This window comes from Ambystoma mexicanum, chromosome 12 (genome assembly GCF_040938575.1).
Source record: "Ambystoma mexicanum isolate Mex_15411 chromosome 12, UKY_AmexF1_1, whole genome shotgun sequence".
NCBI classification, from domain to species: Eukaryota; Metazoa; Chordata; class Amphibia; order Caudata; family Ambystomatidae; genus Ambystoma; species Ambystoma mexicanum.
The window spans coordinates 80076199-80100263 of NC_090936.1; the positions used below are offsets into that span (position 1 = coordinate 80076199).

General features: G+C 46.5%; 1 protein-coding gene across 4 annotated transcripts in view; it reads right to left on the minus strand.

Annotated features, from left to right (window-relative positions):
- PTPN12 (protein tyrosine phosphatase non-receptor type 12) overlaps nt 1-24065 on the minus strand; it is an 820244-nt gene that overhangs the window by 537711 nt on the left and 258468 nt on the right. For all 4 annotated transcript variants that reach the window (XM_069628049.1, XM_069628047.1, XM_069628048.1 and 1 more), the window contains exon 3: nt 17734-17810. In XM_069628049.1, coding sequence (XP_069484150.1) covers nt 17734-17810 — 77 coding nt within the window. The remainder of the gene's footprint in view (nt 1-17733; nt 17811-24065) is intronic.

A 24065-nucleotide genomic window follows, 5' to 3' on the forward strand; every position in this document is an offset into this window, starting at 1 on the left:
CTTTCCTCACCTCTGACCGGAGCACCTCTGTGTGTTGCTTCTTGGCATGGGGTTCCACGGACACCACCCTCCACTGTGTAGACGTCTTCACTGCTGGAGCCGAAGACTTGCTTCCTCGGGACAAAACTTCCGAACCCGGGTGAGTGTCCTCGTTGAGCCAACAAATCAGCCAGCAGTTGCAGTCTTTCAGCGTTTTCTGAGAAAACCCACAACCGAACTCCCAGGAATCTGCCGAATGATTGGGGTAAAGACAATACAGGCAATCTGCATGGCTGTCCCCCCCCTCAAAGACCTTTAGGCTGCAGGTTGCACAAGGCCTAAACAGCAATTGTTTCTGGGCCACAGATGACATTATGGGTCAAGTACAAAAAGCATGTGTAGAACACAAACAGTAGACATGAGGTGATCCCAACCATTTGGAGACGGTTGAAATCTGAAGGGAAGCCGTCGGGGCAGGGCTATTTATACCGAACGTCCTATTGGTGTAGCCTAAAGCACCCAAAAAGGACGTTGATAGGCCACCAAGATGTCGAAGTTTTCCGTAAGAAAACGCTAGGTTAAAGTTACTGAGGTTTCCCAGCCTGACAGGAAATATTCACAGCATGTTTATCCATGAAAGATCCAATGCTAGAACACAGGGACTATGGACTAGGAGTAAGGTAGTCACTATGATGAGTAACTTTGTTATTCTCCCATGTACCGTCCCCTTTCCGCCATACTTGTGGGAGATTCCCAAGCGCACACCACAGGTAATTAACGTGGATTGGGAAAAAAAAAAAACAACTTCATTGGAACAAGTTCTTAAGAACAGCCTGGACAAACTGCATCAGCCCTGGAGCTCAGGCTCAAGCAATAATGCTTACAAACACAAGATGAGCATGAATGCCTTTCGGAGGTTGAAGGCCTTGGATGGTATTGGCTTCTGGAATGCAGGAGGCAATCCATCAGGAGATATTTGCCTTGGAAGCCGGTTTCCCTTTCGGGTCCCCAAATGTAACAAAGTTGTGAGGAGCCCTTGAGTTCACTCATTCTGTCGAGATAAAGCTTTAAGGCTTGCCAGACGTCCAAGTTGTGTAAGAATCTCTCGGCATCCTATGCCGGGTTAGGAAAAAAGACAGGTAAGAAGATGGATTGGTTCAAATGAAAAATTGGTAACCACCTCAGGCAGGAAAGAAGGATTAGTGCACAGCACAACTTTAGCCTTATGAAATGTTCCACCGAAAGAGCCTGAAGCTTGCTTACACGCCTTGCCTGTGTCACTGCGATCAGAAAGGAGACTTTCCACGAAAGGTATTTGAGATCGGTAGTGGCCATAGGTTCAAATGGTTTATGGCATACACAGCAAGTACCACATTCAAATCCCACTTGGGGTGAGGAGTACGTACAGGCGGAAAAATATGCAGAAGATCTGCAAAATGCCTTTTAATGATCGGGTTAGTCAAAGAAACGTAACAGCCATCAGTGGACAGGTAGGCCGCAATGGCAGATAAGTAGGGTCTGCTGGACAAGACATGAATGCCCGGAGCTGCGAGGTGAGACGAATGAAAGAACAGTGTCCACAGTAGCATGCCTGACGTGGGGTCAAGTTGTTTAGCTAAGCACCAGTGGCATTTTCTCCTATGTTGAGCCCTCGTACAAGGCTTTCTGGAATCATGGATAATGCGCATATTGTCCTCCGACAGATTAAACTGCGCTAAAGATCTGAATCCAGGCACCAGGCAGCCAAGCGGGGGGGTCACATCTGATTACACTGGTGAAGCAGGTTGCAAAGCAACAGCAATCTGATCAGAGGAAAAAAACATCCGAAAACCAGAATCTGGCTGGCCATCAAGGAGCTATGAGGAGGAGAGTGCAATTCAATGTATTCCTGAGCTTGCAGAATGACTGATGAATCAGAGTGAGTGGAGGAAAGGCATAAGTCTTCATGTTGTGCAATGGAATCTCAAAGCATCTCCCAGGGACGATACCCAGAGACCGTCTCTGGATGCATACAGAGGAAGTTTACTGTTCGTAAAAGTCGCAAAGCGGTCCACTTCTGGAGTGCCCCAATGTGGAAAGATGGTGGAAAGAACATCTGTGTTCAATTCCCACTCTTAACTGGCTGCCGGCTGAGTGAGTTTGCAGTTACATTGATGTGACCCGGAATGTGTACAGCTAGGAGCCAAATGTGCTGGATGGCCCATTCCCAAATCTGAATGACTAGGTCCACAAGGAGGGGTGACTTGGTGCCACCCTGCCTGTTGATGTAAAACATTGCCACAAAATTGTCCGTGCGAATGCGGACTACCTTGTTCGTGATGGATGGTTGACAAAATTGTCTGTGCGAATGCGGACTACCTTGTTCGTGATGGATGGTTGACAAGCTTAGAGCGCTAGAAAAACAGCCAGGAGTTCCAGATAATTGATATGAAACTGCCTGTCCTGAGGTGTCCAAAGGTCAAATACTTCAAGGTGACCAGTGCCGCGCCCCACCCCAGAAGAGAGGAGTCCGTGGTAACAGTCACTTGAGGGCAGATTGTCCGTCAAAGACCACTATTGCAAATCCGCTGTCATGCGGAACGGAACAAGAATCTTGGAATCCGGGTCCGAAGCTTAAGACCAAGGGTTCCGAAGAGCAAGCCGAGTGCGCCTCATCTTCCAACGTGCAAGAGGAAGGGCTAACACGCAAGAAAACAGGAGGCCCAGAAGTCTCTGGAAGCACCAAGCCGGAGGAAGCGCCAACACGTGGCTGATAGGTCCGCAATCCTGTCCGCCGTTAGGTACACCTTGGTACTGATGGTATTCGAATGGAAACCCAGGAAAATCAGGTCTTGAGAGTCATGGACGTTTTCCGCCAGTTCACCGACAGCCCGAGGTGGAACAGTTGCTGGAGGAGAGACTAGAGATTGATCAATGCAGTTTTTGGGCAAGGACTGTGTAGGAGCCAATCGTCCAAATATGGGTATACATGAAAGCCCTTCAGCCTGAGGAAAACTGCGATGACCAACATCTTTGTAAAAGGCACGCAGCACCAAGCTGAGACCAAAGGGGAGCACACAGAACTGGAAATGTTCCTCTCCCAGGGGGAACCGCAGACATTTCCGATGTGGCCTCCATATCAGGATGTGCATGTATGCGTCCTGAAGGTCCACCACATTGAGCCAGTCGCCCTTCCGAAGAGAGGACTTTATTTGGCAAGGCGCGATTATCTTGAATTTCTCTTGGGGAAGAGAATGGTTGAACTGGGAAAGATGGAGGATGGTGCGCAGGCCAGGCTGGTTGGGTTTGGGCACTGAACAGACGGAAGTAGAAGCCCTCCCCTGCTCCCCGAGGGGAACAGGCTCCACCGCTCTGAGGTCTAGAAGTTTCTGTACCTCGGCTCCGAGGGAGGGTGACACAATCTGCTGGAAGGGAGGGTTGAAGGGTGGGGTCGGGCAGGGGCAAGCCAAAACCTGCCCAAGCGATGGACAAACCCCACTGGTCTTCATTGGTCTGCCACGCCTCCAAATGAGACGCAATTCGACCTCCCACCGGAGCCTCGTGCTATCGACAAATAATATTTGTCGGCAGGGAAACTACCTGTCCCTGGAGAGGCTGATGGCAGAGAGAAAAACCGACCGCCTTGCCGCTGTTGCTTCAGCTGGGCCTGCCAACCAGCTTCAGTTCAGCTCGCACAGTGATCCTGAAACCGCCTGAATCCAGAGAAGGACCGATTCTGGGACCCTGACCTCTGTATATAGGGGGCCTTAGCTGGAGCTTTCACCAAGAACGATAAAGATTTGGCGGTTTGGGTACTCGCTTTCGTGAGTTCCTTGTCTGTAGAAGAGTGGAACAATTCCCTGCATTCAAAAAGGAAGGTCCAGTACTTTGTCTTGCACTTCCTTTGAAAATTGTCGCATGGAGCCACGCTTCGCGGGAGAGGTCAACCCCGACCATGTGGCCTCGAGACGAGGTAGCTGCGTGGTGTGCCGCAGCTTCAAGTAGATCCTGTGCCAATACTCTGCCGTCCGACAAACCGGCCTTAAAAATCTAGCGAGTCTGCAGGAAGATAGTCCTGGCAATTGGCTTGCTCTTTTCACAGCCTCAGATTAGCTGCTGCCAGGATGAGCTCGGTGTTCGTTTGACGAAGTTGGAGTGCCCAAATTGGCAAAGACTTTCTTGCCCAAGGCATCCAGAAGCTGGTCCTCTTTGGATAGGATTTTGGCCGCTGCCGTTGAAGACGCAGAGGCTGGCTTGGATTGGAGGGTGGCCACTGCCATCACCATGGGGGAAGGGAGCAGACAAGTCAATAAGGCCATCTCCTCGGAGGCATAAAGCTTGTATCGAGCGTCAATCCTCTTGTTGAGGTGCAGCCTGGGGTTTATCATAGACCCAAAGGACCCCCACTAAGACGTCCTTCTGGAGGAACAGGATATAATTTGCGGAACCTCAGCAGAGCCGGTACTGGAAGGCCTGTGGTCCGTGACCACCTTCTTTGCCCCCTCTACAGAAACAGAACCACCACAACCCAGAGCGTGGGATTGCTGAGGAATGTACATCACCAACAAGACCTTCAAAGAGGGTCTCCCGATTCTGTTAGTGCCGGGTTTAGCCCCAAGAAGCGTAACCTCTGGTTTCAACCTGGGACGAATAGCTCCCTCGAGAGGGGCCTCGAGCCGTGACTCAGTGTGGAACGCTCCAGAAACAGACCTCAGGGAATACCCCGGTATCGATGTGGAAAGCTCCAGAAATTGAGACCTCATGGCAAACCCCGGTATCCAGAGCCACAGAATAACTGGGCTGAACTTCAGCACCCAAACGGTGAACCTTAGAACAGTGTCCGGTTTTGGCAGGTCCGCTGCAGGAACCCTCAGAGAACACTCCGGTGGACCTATTAGGCCCTTGAGGCACCTCAGGGGAACCCTTGGTGACAGACCTACACAAGCCCCTGCCGGACCTGGAAGACCCCGGGAAGGAGTCCCCTGGCCGGGGAGCCCTAAAAATAAAGAACTTACTGGGCGTTGTTTCTTCTCGTCGATGAAAAGCTTGAAATGAGGTGGAACGTGCTGAAACACTTCCTCGCACCGAAGAAAACAGAGTGCCCGGACAGAGAGGGAGTCGCAATAGAAGCACAAATCCCAGCAATGCTGCGGGCCTAGACACTCAAAGCAAAGAGTGGGGATCCGCCCTCACGAAACGACACTCGCATGAAGAACAGGACATGAATCCCAGACGCTCTCGTATAGACAAACAAGTTACTTACCAACTAACGTTCTTTCGACTGGATGTTCCTCCCACGTGTTCCTCATCGTTGATAAATCCATTTACTGCTTGCAAATTTCTTCTCAGAGGGCGCTGTGCGTCGATGTCCCTCGAATCTGTGTCCCTCGAAGGCCTCTAACAGACCCGACGTCACCATAGGTGTAAATAGTCTCACGCAGCATGCGTTGCTCAGTTCTGTTTTAAGGTGCTGTTTTGCCTTGTATGAGGGTTTTACTGCGGGGAAGGATGGGAGGGGCGATGAGGAATATGTGAGAGGAACATCATGTCGAAAGAACGTTACAGTGGGCAAGTAACGTGTTCTTCGAATTGATTGTGTCCTCCCACGTATTCCTCATCTTTGATAGACTCCCAAAGCAGTAAAGTGTAGAGGAGGCGGGAATAAAATGAACTGTTTCCCTTTAAAGATGCAGAGTGCAACACAGCTTTTCCAAATCTTGTCTCCTGGCTAGAGGAGGAATCAAGACTGTAGAGTTTAGTAAAAGTATGTGCGGACGACCATGTGAGAGCTGAAGAGGCTGCGATACCACTGGTTGAATGAGCCCCGAGATGTTGAGGGGGCTCTTTTCCTGCCAATTTATAGCACTCTATAATGGTTAATATAATCCATCTTGAGATGGTTTATTTTGTAATGGGTAAACCTAATTTGTGCCCTGCATACCCCACAAACAATTGGTCTGCTTGTCTAATCCTCGCAAGTCTAAGGTAAAAACTCAAGGCACGCCTTAGATCCAGCCTGTGCACTCTTCTTCTGGATGGAGAGGAGGATAACACGAGGGTAAGGTTATCTTGTGTGATGTGTAATTCTGAGACCACCTTTGGGAGAAAATTCGGCTTCACTTGGAGAACTACCTTATCTTTGTGAAAGACAGTATGTGGAGGTTTGCAAGACAAAGCTTGTAATTCACTCACACTTCTGGCAGAAGTTAAAGCCACTAGAAATACTGTTTTAAGAGTGAGAAACTTTAATGAACAGGAATGAAGGGGTTCGAATGGAGTACCCATTAGAAATTTCAAGACTAGGTTTAGGTCTCACAGTGGAACCTGAAAAGGAGTTGGGGGGGCAGGGGGGCGGAGGACATTAGTTAACCCTTTCAAACATTGAATCACTATGGCCAATTTGAAGTATGAAGGCTCCTCCACAGTGCACTTGAAGATTGACAGCGCTGCAAGGTAGCCCTTGATTGTGCCAACTTGAAGGCCTGAATTTGCCAAATATACAAAATAGATGACACCATTGGTGTACTACATGAAAAAGGGTCAATATTCTTCTCTACACCAGCTGCAAAATTTGCTCCAACGGCACCGGTATAAAGATTTTGTTGCTGGCCTTCTGGCTGAAAGCAACACCTCCATTACGTCATCCGGGAGATCCCAATCCTTGTATCTCAGCCTTTCAGAAACCAGGTGTGAAGGTTGATGGTCCTGATAACCGGATGGAGAACTTCACCTCCCTTCTGCGAGAGAAGATCCTCTTTGAGGAAGACGAATCGGAGGACAGATGGACATGTCTAGAAGATCCGGGTACCACGTTCTCCTAGCCCAATCTGGGGCAATTAGGAGCATGGGTTTCCGAAATCTTGTCAACCTGATCATTTGAGGAATGACGGGGACGGGAGGAAACGTGCACAGAAGTGGAAACTCCCAGTCCACTACAAACGCGTCCCCTAGAGCTCCTCTCGGGGAAAATTACCTTGAGAAATACTGATCGCACTTCCGGTTGATACTGGTGGCAAACAGATACACCTGAGGGGTTCCTGAGCTAGTTTCCACTCGTGGGAGAGGCTGTTCTGCCTGCTCAGAGCGTCCACCGGTATGTTCTTCTCCCCGGCTAGGTGAACTGCCGATAGAGGGATTCCTTCTTGAATTGCCCAAAAACCAGAGCTGCATTGCATCTCTGCGCAGTAACCCTACGCCGCCTCTTTTGTTGAGGAGGTGCATGGCCACTGTGTTGTCCAACATTATCAGGACATTCTTTCCCTGTACTGATGGCAGGAAAGCCTTCAGCACTAGTCTGATCGCTCTCAGCTCTAATAGGTTAATGTGTAGTCTGGACTCCGATGGAGACCAACGACCGCTGAGGGTCAAGTCGTTAGCATGGGCTCCCGTGACCACTTATCTCCGGCCATGGTTGCCAAAACTGTTCTCCTTTCAAGAAGTTCTCCCAACAGGTGTCATGATGCCTACCCCCAGGCATCCGGACCAAGCCCATCAGCCCCGGGAGCAGGCATCTAGACATTTAGTAAAACCTCAGGAGCCCCGGTTAGGGGCCATCTGGGTTCAGTCCTGGCCCCTTAGGCGCCGGGCTCATAGTAGAAATCAGTCCTGGCGCCTAAGGTGCCAGGCTCATAGTCATTACTTACCTCAGGCAGACCATGCTTCAAATGACTCCAATCCAACATGAAGCCTGAAAGGGACTATTTTTCTACTGGGACTATTTTTTGTGGTTCTAGGGACTTCTTACCTGAGACTACCTTTGAGGCTATTTAAACCACGCCCGACCAGCAACACACGCTTCGCGTTATTCTGCATGCAGCAGCGTAATGCTCACTGTGCCTGCAGCATGCATCCAGTCTTCTGCCACACCCGCCTCAAATCCAGAGCTCCTAAAACAAAGGAAATCAAGGGACAAGGTTAGAAAACGAACTTATTTCTATTCCACACCTGATTCTGTATCCATCTCGTCTCCGGACCTGTGAAGATCATCATTTCTACACGTGCCGCACCTCCAGCTGGAGCGCCGCGCCATACTCCCTAGTCTTCACAGCATCCTTCGGGTCGGCGCTGCCTCCATCATTTCTTTGCCGAACTTCGGCACCTAGGAGACAAAAGAAAACCACAAGGTGAGCCGAGGGAACCAACAAATATAATTCTTCCCACCATAGACTTACCCGATTTACCACCGGAGGCATCCTTTTGTGACTCTCCATATTTTCACGTGCCGCATCTGTAAAGCGACAAAACACCACGTTTTCCACGTGCAACATTTACCGGACAGCACCGGATAACACAGACTCTTACCTGAGCGCCACCAGCTGCCACAAGAGCATCTTTTCACGAGCCAGCTGCAAGACAAGAAAGGAAGGGGGGGGAACAAGAGTGAACATCAGACATATTGAACTCTATGAACTTAATACTTACTGGTCCTCACCAGGAACCTCAGAGTCAATACTCTCCGGAACTCTCCCGAGCCTACAAACCAGTGAAGTAACTGGAATCGACGCGCCCCTGCAAATCCACACAGGATGGAGAGCTCATCTTTCAAGAATATAAGGTGAGATTGCTGTGAGGGCATTTCGGAGGTGATTAGTGGGGGAGGACTGTGGGGGTGCCATCAGTTGAATCCACAAGTGGCTAAATCCATCTCTCCACTTGCAGGAGAATATTTCTACGGGTTAAGCAGACAAGATTAGGAGGGCAGATCCAGTCAGTCATTGCAGCACTACGCATCACGTGGGTGGAGACCGCAGCTGTCCGGGTCCGACCTACGCCCCTGTGGGAGCCAAGTGAGCGTAACAGGTCCACCACTGAATGTCTCAAACTACTCTAACTGGGATTAGTAGGAGATCTGACATCCTCCCTGAGAATTGTGACCACTGGGTCCGTAGCGCCTACTGGAGAAATCTCATCCTCAGGCGTGCCTCTGGCACTAGGAAAATGCAAGATGCCATGAGGCCAAGCAACCTCAAAACGTCGAAGGCTGGTAGATATTGGGCATTTTGAAATCTGGTGACCATCTGTAGAATATCTTGAGCCCTCACCTCTGTTGGCGAGGCTTTTCCTAGGGATGTGTCAAGGACTGCTCCAATGAACTGAAGTCTTGTGATGGCATCATCTGACTTCCTTAAGTTGAGGCAGAAGCCCAATGACCTGTTCACCCAAGAACAGGTAATTGGGCTGTGTTCGTGCTGGTAGAGAGATTCCCAGACCCCCCTTTTTGTTTTGCATACGTTAACTTTGGGTCTCACTCAAAGTTACTAGGGCGATCCAGACGTGGACCCCTTGCTCACTGTTCTTGGAGGCACAGCTTCACCTCACAGACGATGCCCAACAAGGCTGACAAAAGTGTATGGGGTTGCTGTTGGTACTCTTGTTCAGAGGAGAATTGCCTAGAATTTTGGTGCTGGACTGCCCCTGGGCAGAACAAAGACTGATATGCAGGGACATTTCTTCTCTGTGAAAGGGACAGTGAGCTAAAGACTTGGTAGTCTCTCTCTCCCAGGGGTTTTTCACCCAAGAACAGGTCATTGGGCTGTGTTTGTGCTGATAGAGGGATTCCCAGACCCCCCCTTTGTTTTGCATTTGACAGAATAGCCTGCCATTCTGTCAGATGTAGAGTAAACCTGCCTCCTACTGGTGTTGTGTTGAGACCTCAGGAGTTTAGAAGCTGCTGATGCAGATGCTGAGGGTAAAGTGGCCCCTGCTGATGCAAGTTTAGTACCTTTGACCAGTCCACCATGGGTGAATCATGTCTGGGCCCTTTGAGATGGCTGCCCTCTGCCTTTTCAGAAGGAGTAAAAACGAAAGGGCTTCCACCCCCTCCAGGACGTACCTGTGAGGCGACTTGGAGTTTGACGGATTGCAGCCCCAAGTGATTTTCCTGCCACCTTTGATGTTTGCAATTTTTCTAGGCAGCCATCAGCTGTGCCAAATAGAGAGGTGCCATCAAAGGGAATATTCAGAAGCCTGGCTTGCACGCCAGGAGCAAAACCAGACTTCCGCAACCATGCAAATCTGCGGATTATGGTACTCGCCGCTGTCAGCAGAGTGGATACCTGTTTGGAAGGACTCGCACATCGCATCCTCTCCATCCTTTATGTTCAAGAATGCGTCTCATTCCTCCCCTTCTGGGAGACAGTCAGGCGCTGATGACACGCACTCCCAAAGGGTGTGGCTGAATCTAGCTAGCGTGCAAGTAGCGTTGATAGACTTAAGTGCCATACTGCATGCTGAAAAGACTTTTTTTAAGACATGGCATCAAATCTTGTGTCGTCTGTCTTGTGGTATATGCCGATTTACTATTTGACGACGTTGCTGCCTGCACTACTAAACTCTGGAGTTGGGTGCTTACTTAAATATTCAGAGTCTGAGGCGGATACTCTACTTCGCAGAGAGTTTATTTACTGCAGGGATAACTTCAGGTGTCGCCCAATTTCCAGCTATTATTCTCTGCAATGTAGCATGAAAAGGGACTATAGGGTCTTCTTGAGGTCCTTTATGCAAGATGTCAGTAAGATCATCTCGCTGGAAAGAGGGTGCAGGTGTTGTCCACCCCATAAATTGCATAATTTTAGCCATAAGGGCTCTGTACGGCATTTCTGCATGTTCTCCAGGTTCTGGTCTAGCAAATTCTGCCTCTGGAGAGGTATCTATGCCACTGGCATCTTGTAAAGATTCTTGTAGATCTTTCAATCTATTCTCCTCAGAAATTAGTTCCTCTGGAATGGGTACGGTTCTCCTCCCCTTCCTCATACATCGAGTATAAAGCTCTAAAATAATCAGATCTTGGACAAGGGCTAAAACCCATTTCCCGAGCAGAAGGAGCCAAATTAGTGGATACCGCTTGGGAAAAGGTTGTTGATGTAGATGTTAAAAGTCTCGACAAACCCGAAAATGGCGTCGAAAAACTCGAAAAGGGCCTCTATGAACTCGGGAGGACCGGAATCCTACTTGGTGTTGTCGATATTGTCGATGCCTTGAGCAGGACCTTAGTTGGCTCTGGTGACGGTGGTGTAGTTGAGGTTTGAGGCCTCGAGGACGTATCCTTCATCGGGGACGACGACGGCATCGATGAGATTTTTGGGTCGAAGGTACCTTAGACGATGTCGTCGAAGCAGCTTTACCCGATTACTTTTTTTGTCTTTACTCGAGGGTTCATGGCGCTCAATGGTTTTTGTTCACTGGGTTCAACGACTCGCTGCGCTTTTGTTTTTCAGGTCTTTCACCCGGGGTATCACCTCTAGGCATCTCCAAGGGGGTCAAGGCCGCGTTCGAAGACCCTAAGCATTTTCTTGCGAAATTCCTCCCACTTAGCTGGAGAGCTGTGTTTAGTGGGACAGGTGACCATTTCTGGGGAATTCGAGGATGAAGAGGGAGATCTATGATGCCTCTTCTTAGAGTGTCTCGATCTCGAAGAGTGATTGGAACCGCTTCAAGATCTCGATCAGGAAGGCTTCTTTCGGTGGTGAGGAGATGAATGTCTCAACTCAGCCGAGGACAATTTTGAAGGGGTAGAAGATTTAACTGTCTTCCCTCTTTCTAGCTTCCCCCTACGCTCCAAGGCTTTCGCTGTCATTGACATGCAGTCCTCACATTCCGAACACTGGTACTCTGATCCCAGGCACCACAAACAGATCCAGATCTGATCCATTAATGACATCTTTTTACCACAATCTCAACATTTCTTGAAGCCGGTCGTGACATTGATGTTTCGGACGAAGATGCCATCATAGGATATAGTATCTTATTTGAAGATTTCGAAGATTTTTCGATGAGTAGAACCGAGCATTGTGTCTCAGGCTTCCAAAGCGTGGAAAAACAGAACTGAGCAACGGACGCTGCGCTAGACTATTTATACCAATGGCGACGTTGGCGCCGATACGGAGGCCTTTGAGGGACACAGACTCGAGGGACGTAGACACGCAGCACCCTCTACCGAGAATACATTTCCGAGGCCAGCAAGCTGGAAATTGATTTATCAAAGATAAGGAATACGTGGGAAGACAATCCATTCGAAAGAGGACTAGATAACTGTGGAACCCGAGCAGGAAGGAAGGACAAAGGGAATAAAAATTCCTAGTGATGCAAGAGCGTCCAGCCCCGACCTCGCGCAGAAAAGGACTGAAGGGTGATGTGCGGGGCAGAGCTCAGGAGGGCAGGGTTACAGCCATGTGCGGTACCCCACGCAAAAACAAAAAGGACAAAAATCAAAACATTTTTTATGCTTTTTTACAAAAGTGCTCCGGTCCCGTCCTGAAGCACGGAATGTCCCACAAGTATGGAGGAAAGAAAGACAAATGCCCAAGGAGCCCTTGCTCTGTCACATTAAAAAATTAGAAAGGACAAACCACATGAATGTACCTTATGACCAGTGTCTACGCTAAAGTGTACCACCCACAGCTCTCAATGTTCCATTAATGCTATAACTCACATCTTTGTCACTAACCCTGTGGCGCCACAGGGACCCTCTGTGGTCATGGTGGCTCAATCCACCACTGCAACTAGGCACCTCTCTACAGGTCCTCCATCTTGCACATCTTGTCAAGGCGAACACTGAGCAATTAGGCTTCAGCACATTGCTCCTTCCTTGGGCAAACTCCTGGAGAAGTTGGCCACTCAGCCAACCCTCCAAACTGAATCGATTGGCTGCTTCCATAGGCATCCAGAGGCAGAAACTTCTCTTCTGAACACCTGTCAAGTAGCCATACTCCCCTCCTCGTACTCACTCACTCCTCCTATCTGCTATTCAGTCATGGCTTGCTGCAAACGACCTCTGCCACAAAGCCAGTAAGACAGATCTTCTCATTGGGACCCCTGCTCCCACTTTCACTCTCGCTCTGGCCGTTCTCCCTTGGCCCTGCGCGCACACCAGCCTGCGAGGCAAAAACCTTGGGGTCATCTTCGACTCAACTCTCTCCGCTCATTTTTGAAAGCTCTATAAGAAGTCCAACTATAAGCTACACCTCCTCAGAGGTACTCTTCATTTTCTCCCTTTCTCCCAGCAGCTCAGTGTCTCCAGAGCCTTGGTTCCATCTAGGATGGACTATTGCAACAGCCTCATCCTCGACCTTCCTTCTGCTCTGCACCCTTTACAAATCATCCAGAACAGAACTGCAAGACTTATCCTTGGCCTCAAGCCCAGGGACCACATCTCTCTGGTGCAGAAATCTTTTCACTGGCTCCCCATGGGTGAAAGGATCAAGTTCAAGACCCCCCCCTACATTGTCCACAAGGCTTTCACCCACCTTCACTTCACTTAGAATAACTCAAGAGTGTCTCTCTGCATTTACACCAGTCTCCAACGTTTGGGTGCACTTGGACCTCCCCCTCCCTGTGACCTATGCACTTGCACAACCCAAATGCAACATGCCTGAGGATAGTCTGTTCGCCCTGGTCTTCGCCCCTTAATTGCACTGGTAAAACTGCAGAATCGCTGTTAGGCCCATTTGCTGTGTCTCAACTATTAAAATGTATTTTAAGCACTTACTCTGCCTGTGCAGACTTATCGTCTCAGATTTCAAGGGCTCCGAGCAACCGTTTTCCCCCCTTGTTCCCACCCTCCTTGAGCGCTTTGAAACACTTTCATGTGTATAGGCGCTATATAAATAAACATTTCCGCACCTGACCCCCCTTCACCATCGGACACAAAACAGAGTACAGCTGCTCTGGTCTCATGACTGCCACCTCTCAAATTCACAGCAGCCGTCAATCAGGGGGCTACTACATTATTTTCTAAATTAGGTTGAAAGCTTTTAAACCCCAGAGCCTTACATCATAAATGGTCTCAAGTACAATTTCTTTATATATCTACAGTCCCATGGCTTCCTTGGTTTCCTCTGTCATCATGAAGACATTGTCTTCCAGGTAACCCGGTTAACCTCAGCCACCTCTTTCATTTAGTACAGAGCCGGATATAAATCTCGAATTATTTGAATACTGTATTATTCTCCACATTTTTGATGCCATGTATAGAATGGTGGAAGCATTCAATTGAAGAGTCAAAAACCTGCTCGCTTTGCCAGAATTTTCATAGACCCTTCCTCAGGGCAAGGTCTGGCTTACGTTTTTCAGACATTGAGCGGCCATCGTATTCTCAGTTTCCAATACATTCTCCATCGTCCATAATTTACATGCTCTGAAACAAGGAGGAAAATCTAGTTTTCCAGGATTACCCGCTATTTGGCATACGTTTAAGTAATCAGGAACAGAAATGCATGTACCCTTACAACATGCTGTAAATGATATAAATGGGAGTCTTCCTTCCATCCTACTGGAAATATTTTTTAACTTTGCTGGCAAATTTTTAATTCTCTGAAATCAAAAGCACACACTTTAACATAAGGTTCAATACATGTTTTCTGTTTATAGTAGTCATGCTTGGATGTTAGGTTTACTCACAGGAAGGGAGTCAATGGTATCCGGAATGATTTCTGCGGGCAGGTCTAAAAAGGGTCATGCAGACGCTGTGTTCACTTGCTAAAATATACATCAACTTTCCCCTGTCTATGGCAATCACAGACATATACACACAAACTTGGAAAAGTTTGTATCTGGACATTTACTCTGGAATAATTGTATATCCCTTGTTCACATTTAAGGAGGTATCTAAAGAATTAGGCCTCTCAACACTAAACATTTAAAAGTGTGTTAACAGTACAGGAGTAAACATTTTAAGTTGTAAGCTACTAGTTATAAACAAAAAAGTTACTAGCTATACGATTCTCCACATGCACACAGCGCACAGTTTCTCACTCGCCAAGAGTCCCTTATCACTAGCCAGAGGCTAGTTCTATGTGCACATTTGATAGGCCCGTCCGGTAATGTGGATCAATTTGGTACTATACACAGTTGAGCAACTCCTAGATATTAAAAAAGTTCCCAAAACATTATCCACTAGCATATATTTGTAAAGGGGTTAAGCGACAGCTTTGCATTCTCAGTTGACCACTACAGCTTGAGAGAATCCCAAGGGTGTCCTCACATCTACTTCCCTTAGATCGTCTGCACAGGTGGCCAGGGCAATGCCATCGTTATTGGGGGCAGAGATGCGAGGGAGGTTCACCTAGTTGGAAGGTTCTTGGGGAAAGGGGGTGACATATCCTCAGGTGAGACAGTATTTCCCTTTTCCAGACCATGATATACCCCTAGTCCCGGAAGCCTTTGTGAGATATTGTTACTCCATTTCTTTCAGTCAGAATGACATCAGGAGAAAAGACAAGCCTCAAAGATTAGGAAGGAGGCGGAGAAAGAGTGGGGTACCCTTGGGCAAGGCATGGTATGCCCTTTTCCTAGTGACATCCAACCCAACCTTGCTCCAACCTTAATGGGCTATTGCAAGTCAGTTCCCCTCATTTCTCCACAATTAACCCTTGACAGTACTGGGCAACCTAAGAGCAATGAAGACTATGCTCTTTTACCACTCTAGTACTGGGAAGAGGAAGAGGCCAGCAAATAGTAAAGGTCAAGCATGTCCCTTCAATGAAAGTCGGGCAGGGCTGAATAATCATCCAAACCTACAGCCCATCAAGGGGCTGCAGGTGTATAAACAGAGCCCAATCCAAAATCAGCCGGAATCGACAGGGGCAGGTCGTCAGTGGAAGCAGCCGAGGACTGGGCTTGGGAGTGGGGACTCCCTGGAGCAGACTAGGAAAGTTGAAGGGAGCCATGCAGGAAGGCATCCCCGATCCTTACCATGCAACATGCTTTTTCCCCTGGGGTTGAGGACTATCCCAGAAGTGCCTGACAGACAGGGACTGGAGCCCGACACATAAGGAAGGTTGTGCGATCCGTGCTGAAGCAAAAGAATTCAACGCGACCAGGTTTCTCAAGCATTAAAAATGCACCGGTGTGTGTGAACTGAAGTATTTCCTCAAATAGATTGTATCAGAGAGGTCGCATGTGGCAAGGAACACGTTTTTGAAAGTCGCTGAACACTGAACTATTTAAAGCAAAACAGTCCCGTTTGCTCAAGATTAAAAAAGTTACTATCTTGCTTCAGAGTGGACGCGTGGAAAGAAACAAGTTTTCTAAGGTCTCTGCACGTTAAACTGTGCATTTAAAGTGAATTTAATTATTGAACAAGACTTCGCTGTTAAACAGAAAACTTTACTTCTAAACAGAATTAAACAGGTGAATTCTAAAGAGGAAATAAAGTTTAAATCAATATAAATCATACATTGAAGTGTAAAAATGAATATAATTATAAACCAATCACTGTATGCTACAATATAAAAGGATGTGAAAGGAACTGGCACAAAAAAGATACTGAAGCCCGATTTACAGTGACATTTTCTCTGAAAGCAAATTTTGATTGTGAGACTTTACTTTGTTAAACTATTTTATACTTCGGGAAGGGAGCTGAAAGACAGCTGCAGCCTAGAAGAAGCTCAAGACTGTTGAACACAGTTTTCCTTTTGATTGACAACATTGCATAATTGTGAGGACAAGCACAGGTTTTGGTCACCGACAGATTCCCAAGTTGAATTCTTTGACTCAGGCTTTCCTTAGTTTTACAGGGCTCACAAAATCTACTAGCCCACTAGCATTGTCGAGTAGTTTTTATATAGGGCGAGTACCATTTTCATGATACTCTACCTTGCTGGCAAGTACGGGGATGTTAGAAACTTATTTCTCATTTACTGCAAACACTTTGTTTGCAGTAAATGGCAATTATAAGTTTCACTGTGCATGCTTGACAGCATTGCACCAAATACAAAGTGTGCTAATGGCGACATGCACCATTTTACAAAACGCACTGGTAAATATTTTGTCACCAGTCACCTTGGGACAAGAGCATTTATCTTAGGTCGAGAAAGCAAACCAAAGAACTCGCCATGTAGGCAGGTCTAGTGGGATTTAAGAATTTGCAAGGCCGCTTTTATTTATGAAGGGAAATCCCACCATAGTATACAGCAAGTTAGCCCTTTCGCCATCCTGACATTCAAGTTAATAAAGCTGATTATTTTGGAATTGGTTGTCCTTCATGATGCCTTCACAGGCTTCAAAGGGAATAAATCAAATGAAGTAACCAGAACATGGAGCCATTTTATGAGTGCAGTTTAGCATGAGGTGCATGTAAATGCAAAAGAAATGTGCCATACAATTCAGTGAAAACGATAAAGAAAAAAATGAGTATGTCCAAATACATTTGAAAAATACAATGTTGACAGTAAAACAAAATACAATTTTGGCATAAATGAGATCTGTTGGTCTGATGAAATCTATTAATTGCATCAAATATATTTGTCAGATGTTCTGATGAGGTTGACGGATTGCAACAATTAGTCAATGGCAATCCCAGGTGGCCTAGGTTCACTATTCAAAGCCACCATTATCCAGGTCAAGCCTATTTGTGCTCAATGATCTAGCAAGAATGTGCTTATGTTGGGTGCATAATTCTTATCAAGCAATAGATGGACTGCTGCGCACATATTTGAAAAGCAAGGCAGGTTTATAGGGATGTCCCTGCTGCTTTAGAGCCATAGATCAATGCGCACACCACCAAACTACATTAATTGGGAGTTTATCAGCTTACCAAAGACAGTGGCCTTGAAAACAAGTTCACTTAGTCTTTTCTGAAAACTTAGGTACCAATAGAAGAATATAAAGTTTGTTACAGGTCAAAGGGGGCTTAAAGGCAAGACGCAGTTATTTGTTATCTAAGTGCCATTAGTAGCTACTAAATTGGGCATGTGAGGTCTTGCCCTTTTTTTTCCCGGTAGCATTAAAGCTTCAAGCCAACAACTGAATACATGAATTTACAGGGTAATACTGTACCTTGATAAAATTTGCATTGATGTAGTCAGACTCATGTGGGAGAGTTGTTAATGATAGCTTAACCCGAGTGCGGTCAACTGCAAAAAAAAAAGAACGGTTTCATTTTAAATAAGACATTGACAGTCTTCAGCAAAACAAATTATTTTTATTTTATTTGTATTGATTCACAATGGAACCTTTATAAAAACATACACGTCATTACAATATGAATACACTTGCATTAACACAAAACCATTGCCCAATTTCAATCAATTTCATTGTCGTTTTAGTTCTCACTGGTATTCCTACATTTCTCTAGATACATACAGTACGCTTAAATATACTAAATAGCTAAAAGACTAAAATACAATCAAAGACCTGGGATTTTTAATAGTGTTTTTTTAAATCCCACCCAAAATTCACTTTCATAAGTACATATTGTGTTTAAGTCCATTGCATCCCAAACGCCACAGTACCCAACCTATCTTTCTAAAATCGGCAGATTCTTATGTCTCCTAAACCATTTTGAGATTGTTGGGCATGTATCTCCTAGCCTTGTTTTTTTAAATCATTTGATTCAAGGATCTCTTTCCAGACATTAAATGGAGCCATTTGCACAGTTTTGAGGTTATTGTTTAAACATAAACCCCAGAATTCAACACTCTTGATTGACTCGTAGATTCCCATAAACTGCCCCACCTTTGTCATAAGTAGAACTCGTCTTAGGACAGAGTTAAAACATGTTTGGTTGATTAAATGTTTTCTTTTATCTTACAAATACGACATTCTCTGGTCAGCTGGGAGCTTTGTTTGAGCCTCTCGTAGCGCAAGCAGTAGCAACTGATTTGTACGCAGCTTTAGTATAAAGGTGCGAACAGCAGGACTGGGGCATTTCATAGCTACTGCTGGGTTTTAAGATGGCAGTGGCCAATACCCCAGAGAAATTTGAACTTGTGTAGGGATTTCAAGTGTGAGAAGTTGTATACCCCATCCCACTGCTCCACCTCGTTTTTATATATGGCCTTCAACACCTCAAATTTAGTGCCACACCCAAAGAAGGAAGTCCACTCGATGTTAGAAAAGCATTACTCATTCAATTTGATGCATTTCTTATGGCGACCAGTTAGGTACATTGAGCCAATGAGCTGCAGCAATTAGCAGGTTGGCGAGGTTCTAGATTTAATATATAGTGTGCCCCTTTGAATATGCACTTGGCTCAGAAGGGAGACCAGACCCAGTTCTAATCCTAGATAGGCCATTGACGTGGTGGGTGGCAAGTTTAGCAACTTCCTCTAAAATTGTCCCTCTACCACATTCAGCCATGTCAGATCGCTCATTGCAAGTGCTTCTAGCCCATACAGAATAGCAGGAGAAAAGCTATGTTTGTACAGCTTTAGTATCCAGCTGTTTGTTTTGCAAATCTATCTATAAAACAGGTCAGTTGTCTGGCCTTTCTTTTTTTGCAGTGCACAATGGCTACATAGTCACCGTCCGCTCTCAACTCTACCCCCAGGTATCGTTAACTATCGACATACTCAACGTTCCGCGAGTCCATCTGCTGACAAACCCTTGCTATTTTACTGCCAGATACAGCCATCATTTTAGTTTTAGTCATATTTATAAATCACTCAACTTGGCGTATTCTGTCATTTGTTTTTTTACACCCCTAATTGTGCGATCAAGCAAGATGAGATAGTCTGCATACAATAAGCTGGCAATGTGATGGGAGCCCATCTCAACTGGACAACCGACACCCGCCATTAACATTAGCGGCAAATCAGCAAGGTAAAGACAAAATAACAGTGGTGCCAATACACATCCTAGTCTGACCCCCTTATTAAAGATGGGGGCCATTTTAGATTCCAGACTATCTAAAAGCACATTAACACTGTTACCTGTATGCAGTTGGCTCAATACCTCCAATAACTATTCGGGGCAGCCCCATGTATGCAGCTTTTGCCACAGCTGAGCTCTAGCCACTGTGTCGAAAGCAGTGCTAAAGTCCACCCATATCGGCTGAAGTGCAGAGTTCCCCTTGATTGCTCTTCACCTATAAGAGTATCAAGAAATCTAATGTGTGTAGTCAGAGAAACTAGGCGAAAACCAGTTTGTGTGAAGTCCAAGATGTTGTTTTCATCCACCCAGCTCTGCAAGGCATGCAGCACAAGTTTACTGAATTATTTGCTGTTAGGTCAACTAGTGATATATATTGATTATAATTCTCTGGACAGACTATCACCCTTTCTGTAAATCGGCAGTAGGGTAGCACTTAGCCAAGTAACAGGGACAATTTTTTTCTTTGCACACCTTTTCATATAGGGTACTCAACATGTGCCCAGGCGCTTGAGTCGGCTTTCAAAACAGCATTGGACAGCCCGTTCGGCCCAGGGGCTCTAGATCCCTTTAGTAGTTTTATAATAACAATACAGATGTCTGTCTGTTTTATTCATTTGTAATGCGCACCAGACCAGAGGTTATCAGGGCGCAGAAGAAACAAGAATACTTTCAGCTTAAGGTTACACAGCTGTGTAGGAAGAGGCCGACAGATATATACAGCAAGGATAAGGTCAGAATATATACAAACAAATAGGCAAAGACATTACATCAAAACATTACAATAGCATAACTATAAACAGTGCAAGGTACTGGATTGAGACAGGCGGATGGACGCCCTGGGTTGTATTAGTGATCATTTTCTTTAATCCAATTGATGTTGTGTCTAAAGTAGGTTTGGTCCCCCCTCAGGGAGGGGGGGGATAGAGAGTTCCAGAACTGTGCAGCTTTGACTGAAAAGCTACTCCCTCCAGCTTTGGTGAGTTTAAAACCTTCGTACAATCGGGCAATTTGAGTTGGCAGTTCTGGTTGGCCGATTGGAGGATTTTCTATTGATCTTGGAGGATTTTCTATTGATCTCTCTATAAGATAGCGTGGAGCAGCGTTGTTTAGACCCATGTGTTAACGAGGCAGTTTTTAGCAAGATTTTATTGCTAGTGGTGAGCCAATTATTCTGTCTCCTTATCTCTGATATGTGTTCTTTTTTTGATATACCCAAAGCTGTTCTTAGGGCGTTGTTTTGGAGAATCTGAATTTTGCTAATGATGTTCTTATTGGCGCCAAGGTATAGGGAGTTACAATAGTCCAATCTGGATAGAATAAGAACTCTGGCCAAAATGGTGCAGCTTTTCTTGGATAGGAATGGTTTGCCAGCTCTGATTAGCTTGCATGTGTATGCAGTGGCGGAGACCATGGACTTGACCGGTTTGGCAAAGCAGAGGGTTAACGTCTAGATAAAAACCTAAGGTTTTTACCTCTTTGGCAACTTTGATTGTGTTGCCATCGATATTAAAGGTGGTGTATTTGTGGCCAAGTTTGAGGTGGTTCCCAGGATAAGGTCAGTTATGTCATCATTTAGGCATAGACCATGGGCAGCCATCCATGCCTGGATGAGGTATACTCTATTCCCCAAGGCCAAATCCTTGTTATAATTGTCATAATCTCCAGTAAGTGGTATGAGAATCTGGGTATCATCTGCCTGATTAGTGTAGGTGATCCCAAGACCGTCAAGATCATTGAAAAGGGGCTTAGTGAACTACATTATACATTGTGGGTGAGATGCATGAACCCTGTGGCACTCCACAAGTAAACGGAATGGGGTCTGAAGATGCTGAAAAGACTTGCATAGTGCTATTTCTCAAAAAGAATTGATCCAGCCCATGGCCTCCTGACAGAAATGCACTGCTGAATCCAGGTGATTACAAAGGACCTTGTAGTCGACCAAATCGAACACAGCCGAGAGATCAAGTAGAAGTAGTAAGGCAGATTTTCCATTGTCCTTAAGTGCGTCAATTTAAGCTTTGATTTCTATTGGCGCTGTTTCGGTCCCATTTTGCGGCCTGAAGCCTAACTGACGGACTCCTAATAGTTGGTTATGTTCAAAGTACTCCTGTATTTGGAGATAGGCTATTCTGTCTAAGATTTTGAGCAAAAATGGTACTGTAGTAATAGATCTGTAGTTGGTGGGTATAGTTGGATCCAATTACTTTGAGGACTGGGAGTACCCAGGACTCCTTTAGGTTGCTAGAGATAGTGCCAGTAGAGAAAGATGCATTAATAAGCTTTGAAATGAAAGATGATCGGTCTCTGGCAGCATCTTTAATGATTTGAGATGGGCATGTATTGCCTGGCAGTTTGAAGGTTTGAGCGAGAGGATTACTTTCAACCTCGAGAATTGAGACTTTAGGAGAAACTAAAGCGGAGTGTAGGTTTGTGTGAGCGTGAGTACTGGGTAGTGGGATCACGTTAGGAAGGTTGGTTTTTTATTAGCAATCTTTTCCTGGAGGGAGGCTACTTTGTTAGATGAACAAGTTACTCTTACCTGGTAACGTTCTTTCGATGGGATGGTCCGACGACTTATTCCATATCTATGACAGTAATCAACACAGCTGTGCTGCTTCGGAAAAGCTTTCGACTTCTGCGTCCTGCCTCGATATTGATACGGCGTCCTCGGGGACCTCCTCCGACGTCACCAGATGTTATAAGTAGGACGCAAGACGCCCGTAGCCTCAGTTGTAGTTTTTTCCCCAGAACGTGTGGCACCAGTCTTCGATCAGTCCGACACAAAAAGCCTTGCGGAAACGTAAGCTGGAATCGCATAAGAAATTCTGTAGCTGGGGAAGGCAGGGAGGGAGCGATATGGAATACGTCGTCGGACCATCCCATCAAAAGAACATTACCAGGTAAGAGAGTAACTTGTTCTTAGAGGGGATTGGGTCCTGCGACGTATTTCATATCTATGACAGACTCCCAAAGCAGTACCAATGCAAGGAGGTGGGAAAAGAATTTAGAAAACAGAAATTTAGAATGCCCAATCAAATTGCGGAGTAAAGGACCGCCTTGGCAAAGGCCAGATCCTGCCCCCGGATGGAATCGAGGGAGTAGTGACGTACAAAAGTATGTACCGAAGCCCAGGTGGCTGCATCACAGATGTTACGAATAGTAACACCCCTCTGTAGGGCAGTAGAGGCAGCCATACCCCTTGTAGAATGGGCCCATAAGCCGACCGCTGGGTCCTACCCGCCAAGCGGTAACACTCAGATGGCCAAAATAATCCAGCGAGACAAAGTCTGTTTCGTCACAGCTAGTTCCAAACGCTTTCCAGCGTAACCAATGAAGAGTTGATCGTCCACTCTGACCCGGGACATGCGTGCAATATAAAAGCTTAACGCTCTCCTAGGATCAAGCCTATAGAGCCTCTCCTCTTCCTTACCAGGATGTGGAGGAGGATAAAACGCTGGAAGAACAACCTTCTGGCCTAAATGAAATTCCGACACCACCTTCGGAAGAAAGGAAGGACTAACTCTAGGGACAACCCTGTCCTTATGAAACACAGTGAAGGGTGGCTTAACTGAAAGTGCCTGTAAGTCACTCACTCTGCGAACGGAAGTGACCGCAACCAAAAATACAGTTGTCAGAGTTAACAGTCTCAAAGGGCATTAATGCAAAGGCTCAAACTGAGCACCCATCAGAAACTAGAGAACAAGGTTCAAATCCCAACCGGGCACCTGGAAAGGTGCAGAGGGAACACATTAGTGAGCCCTTTCAGAAACTGAGAAATTAAAGGAATTTTAAAATAGGAACACTCTTCAGACGAGCGCTTAAATATGGACAGCGCCGCCAGGTAACCTTTAACGGTACCCCCTTTCAAGCCCCTTTGGGCCAAAGAAAGCAAAAAAGACAGAACCATGGGAATGTCACATGCAAAAGGATCCACATACTCAATCCTGCACCAGTCGCAGAACTTACGCCAACGGTACAGGGACTTTGTTGCTGGCCGTCTGGCCGAGAGCAACACCTCCATCACGTCTTCAGGGAGGTCCCAATCCTTATACCTCAACCTTTCAGAAACCAAGCTTGAAGGTTGAGGGATCGAACCTCTGGATGGAGAACCTGACTCCCCTACCGTGAGAGCAGATCGTCTCGGTAGGGAAGACGTGGAGGGCAGATGGACTAGTCGAGAAGGTCCGGGTACCACGTCCTCCGGGCCCACACCGGAGCAATGAGGATCATCCAGGAACCGAACCTCCGCAATACTTGTGGGAAGACGGGGACTGGAGGAAACGCGTACAGCAGTGGGAATGACCACTCCACCACAAACGCATCTCCTAAGGCTCCTTTTGGAGGAAATTCCCGCGAGCAGAACCTTTCGCACTTCCGGTTGACACTGAAGGCAAAGAGATCCACTTGAGGGGTCCCCCAAAGGACAAAGATATCCAGGAGAATCTCCTGAGCCAACTCACACTCATGAGAGATCGCGCTCTCCCTGCTCAGAGCGTCCGCCGTCTCGTTTCAGTCTC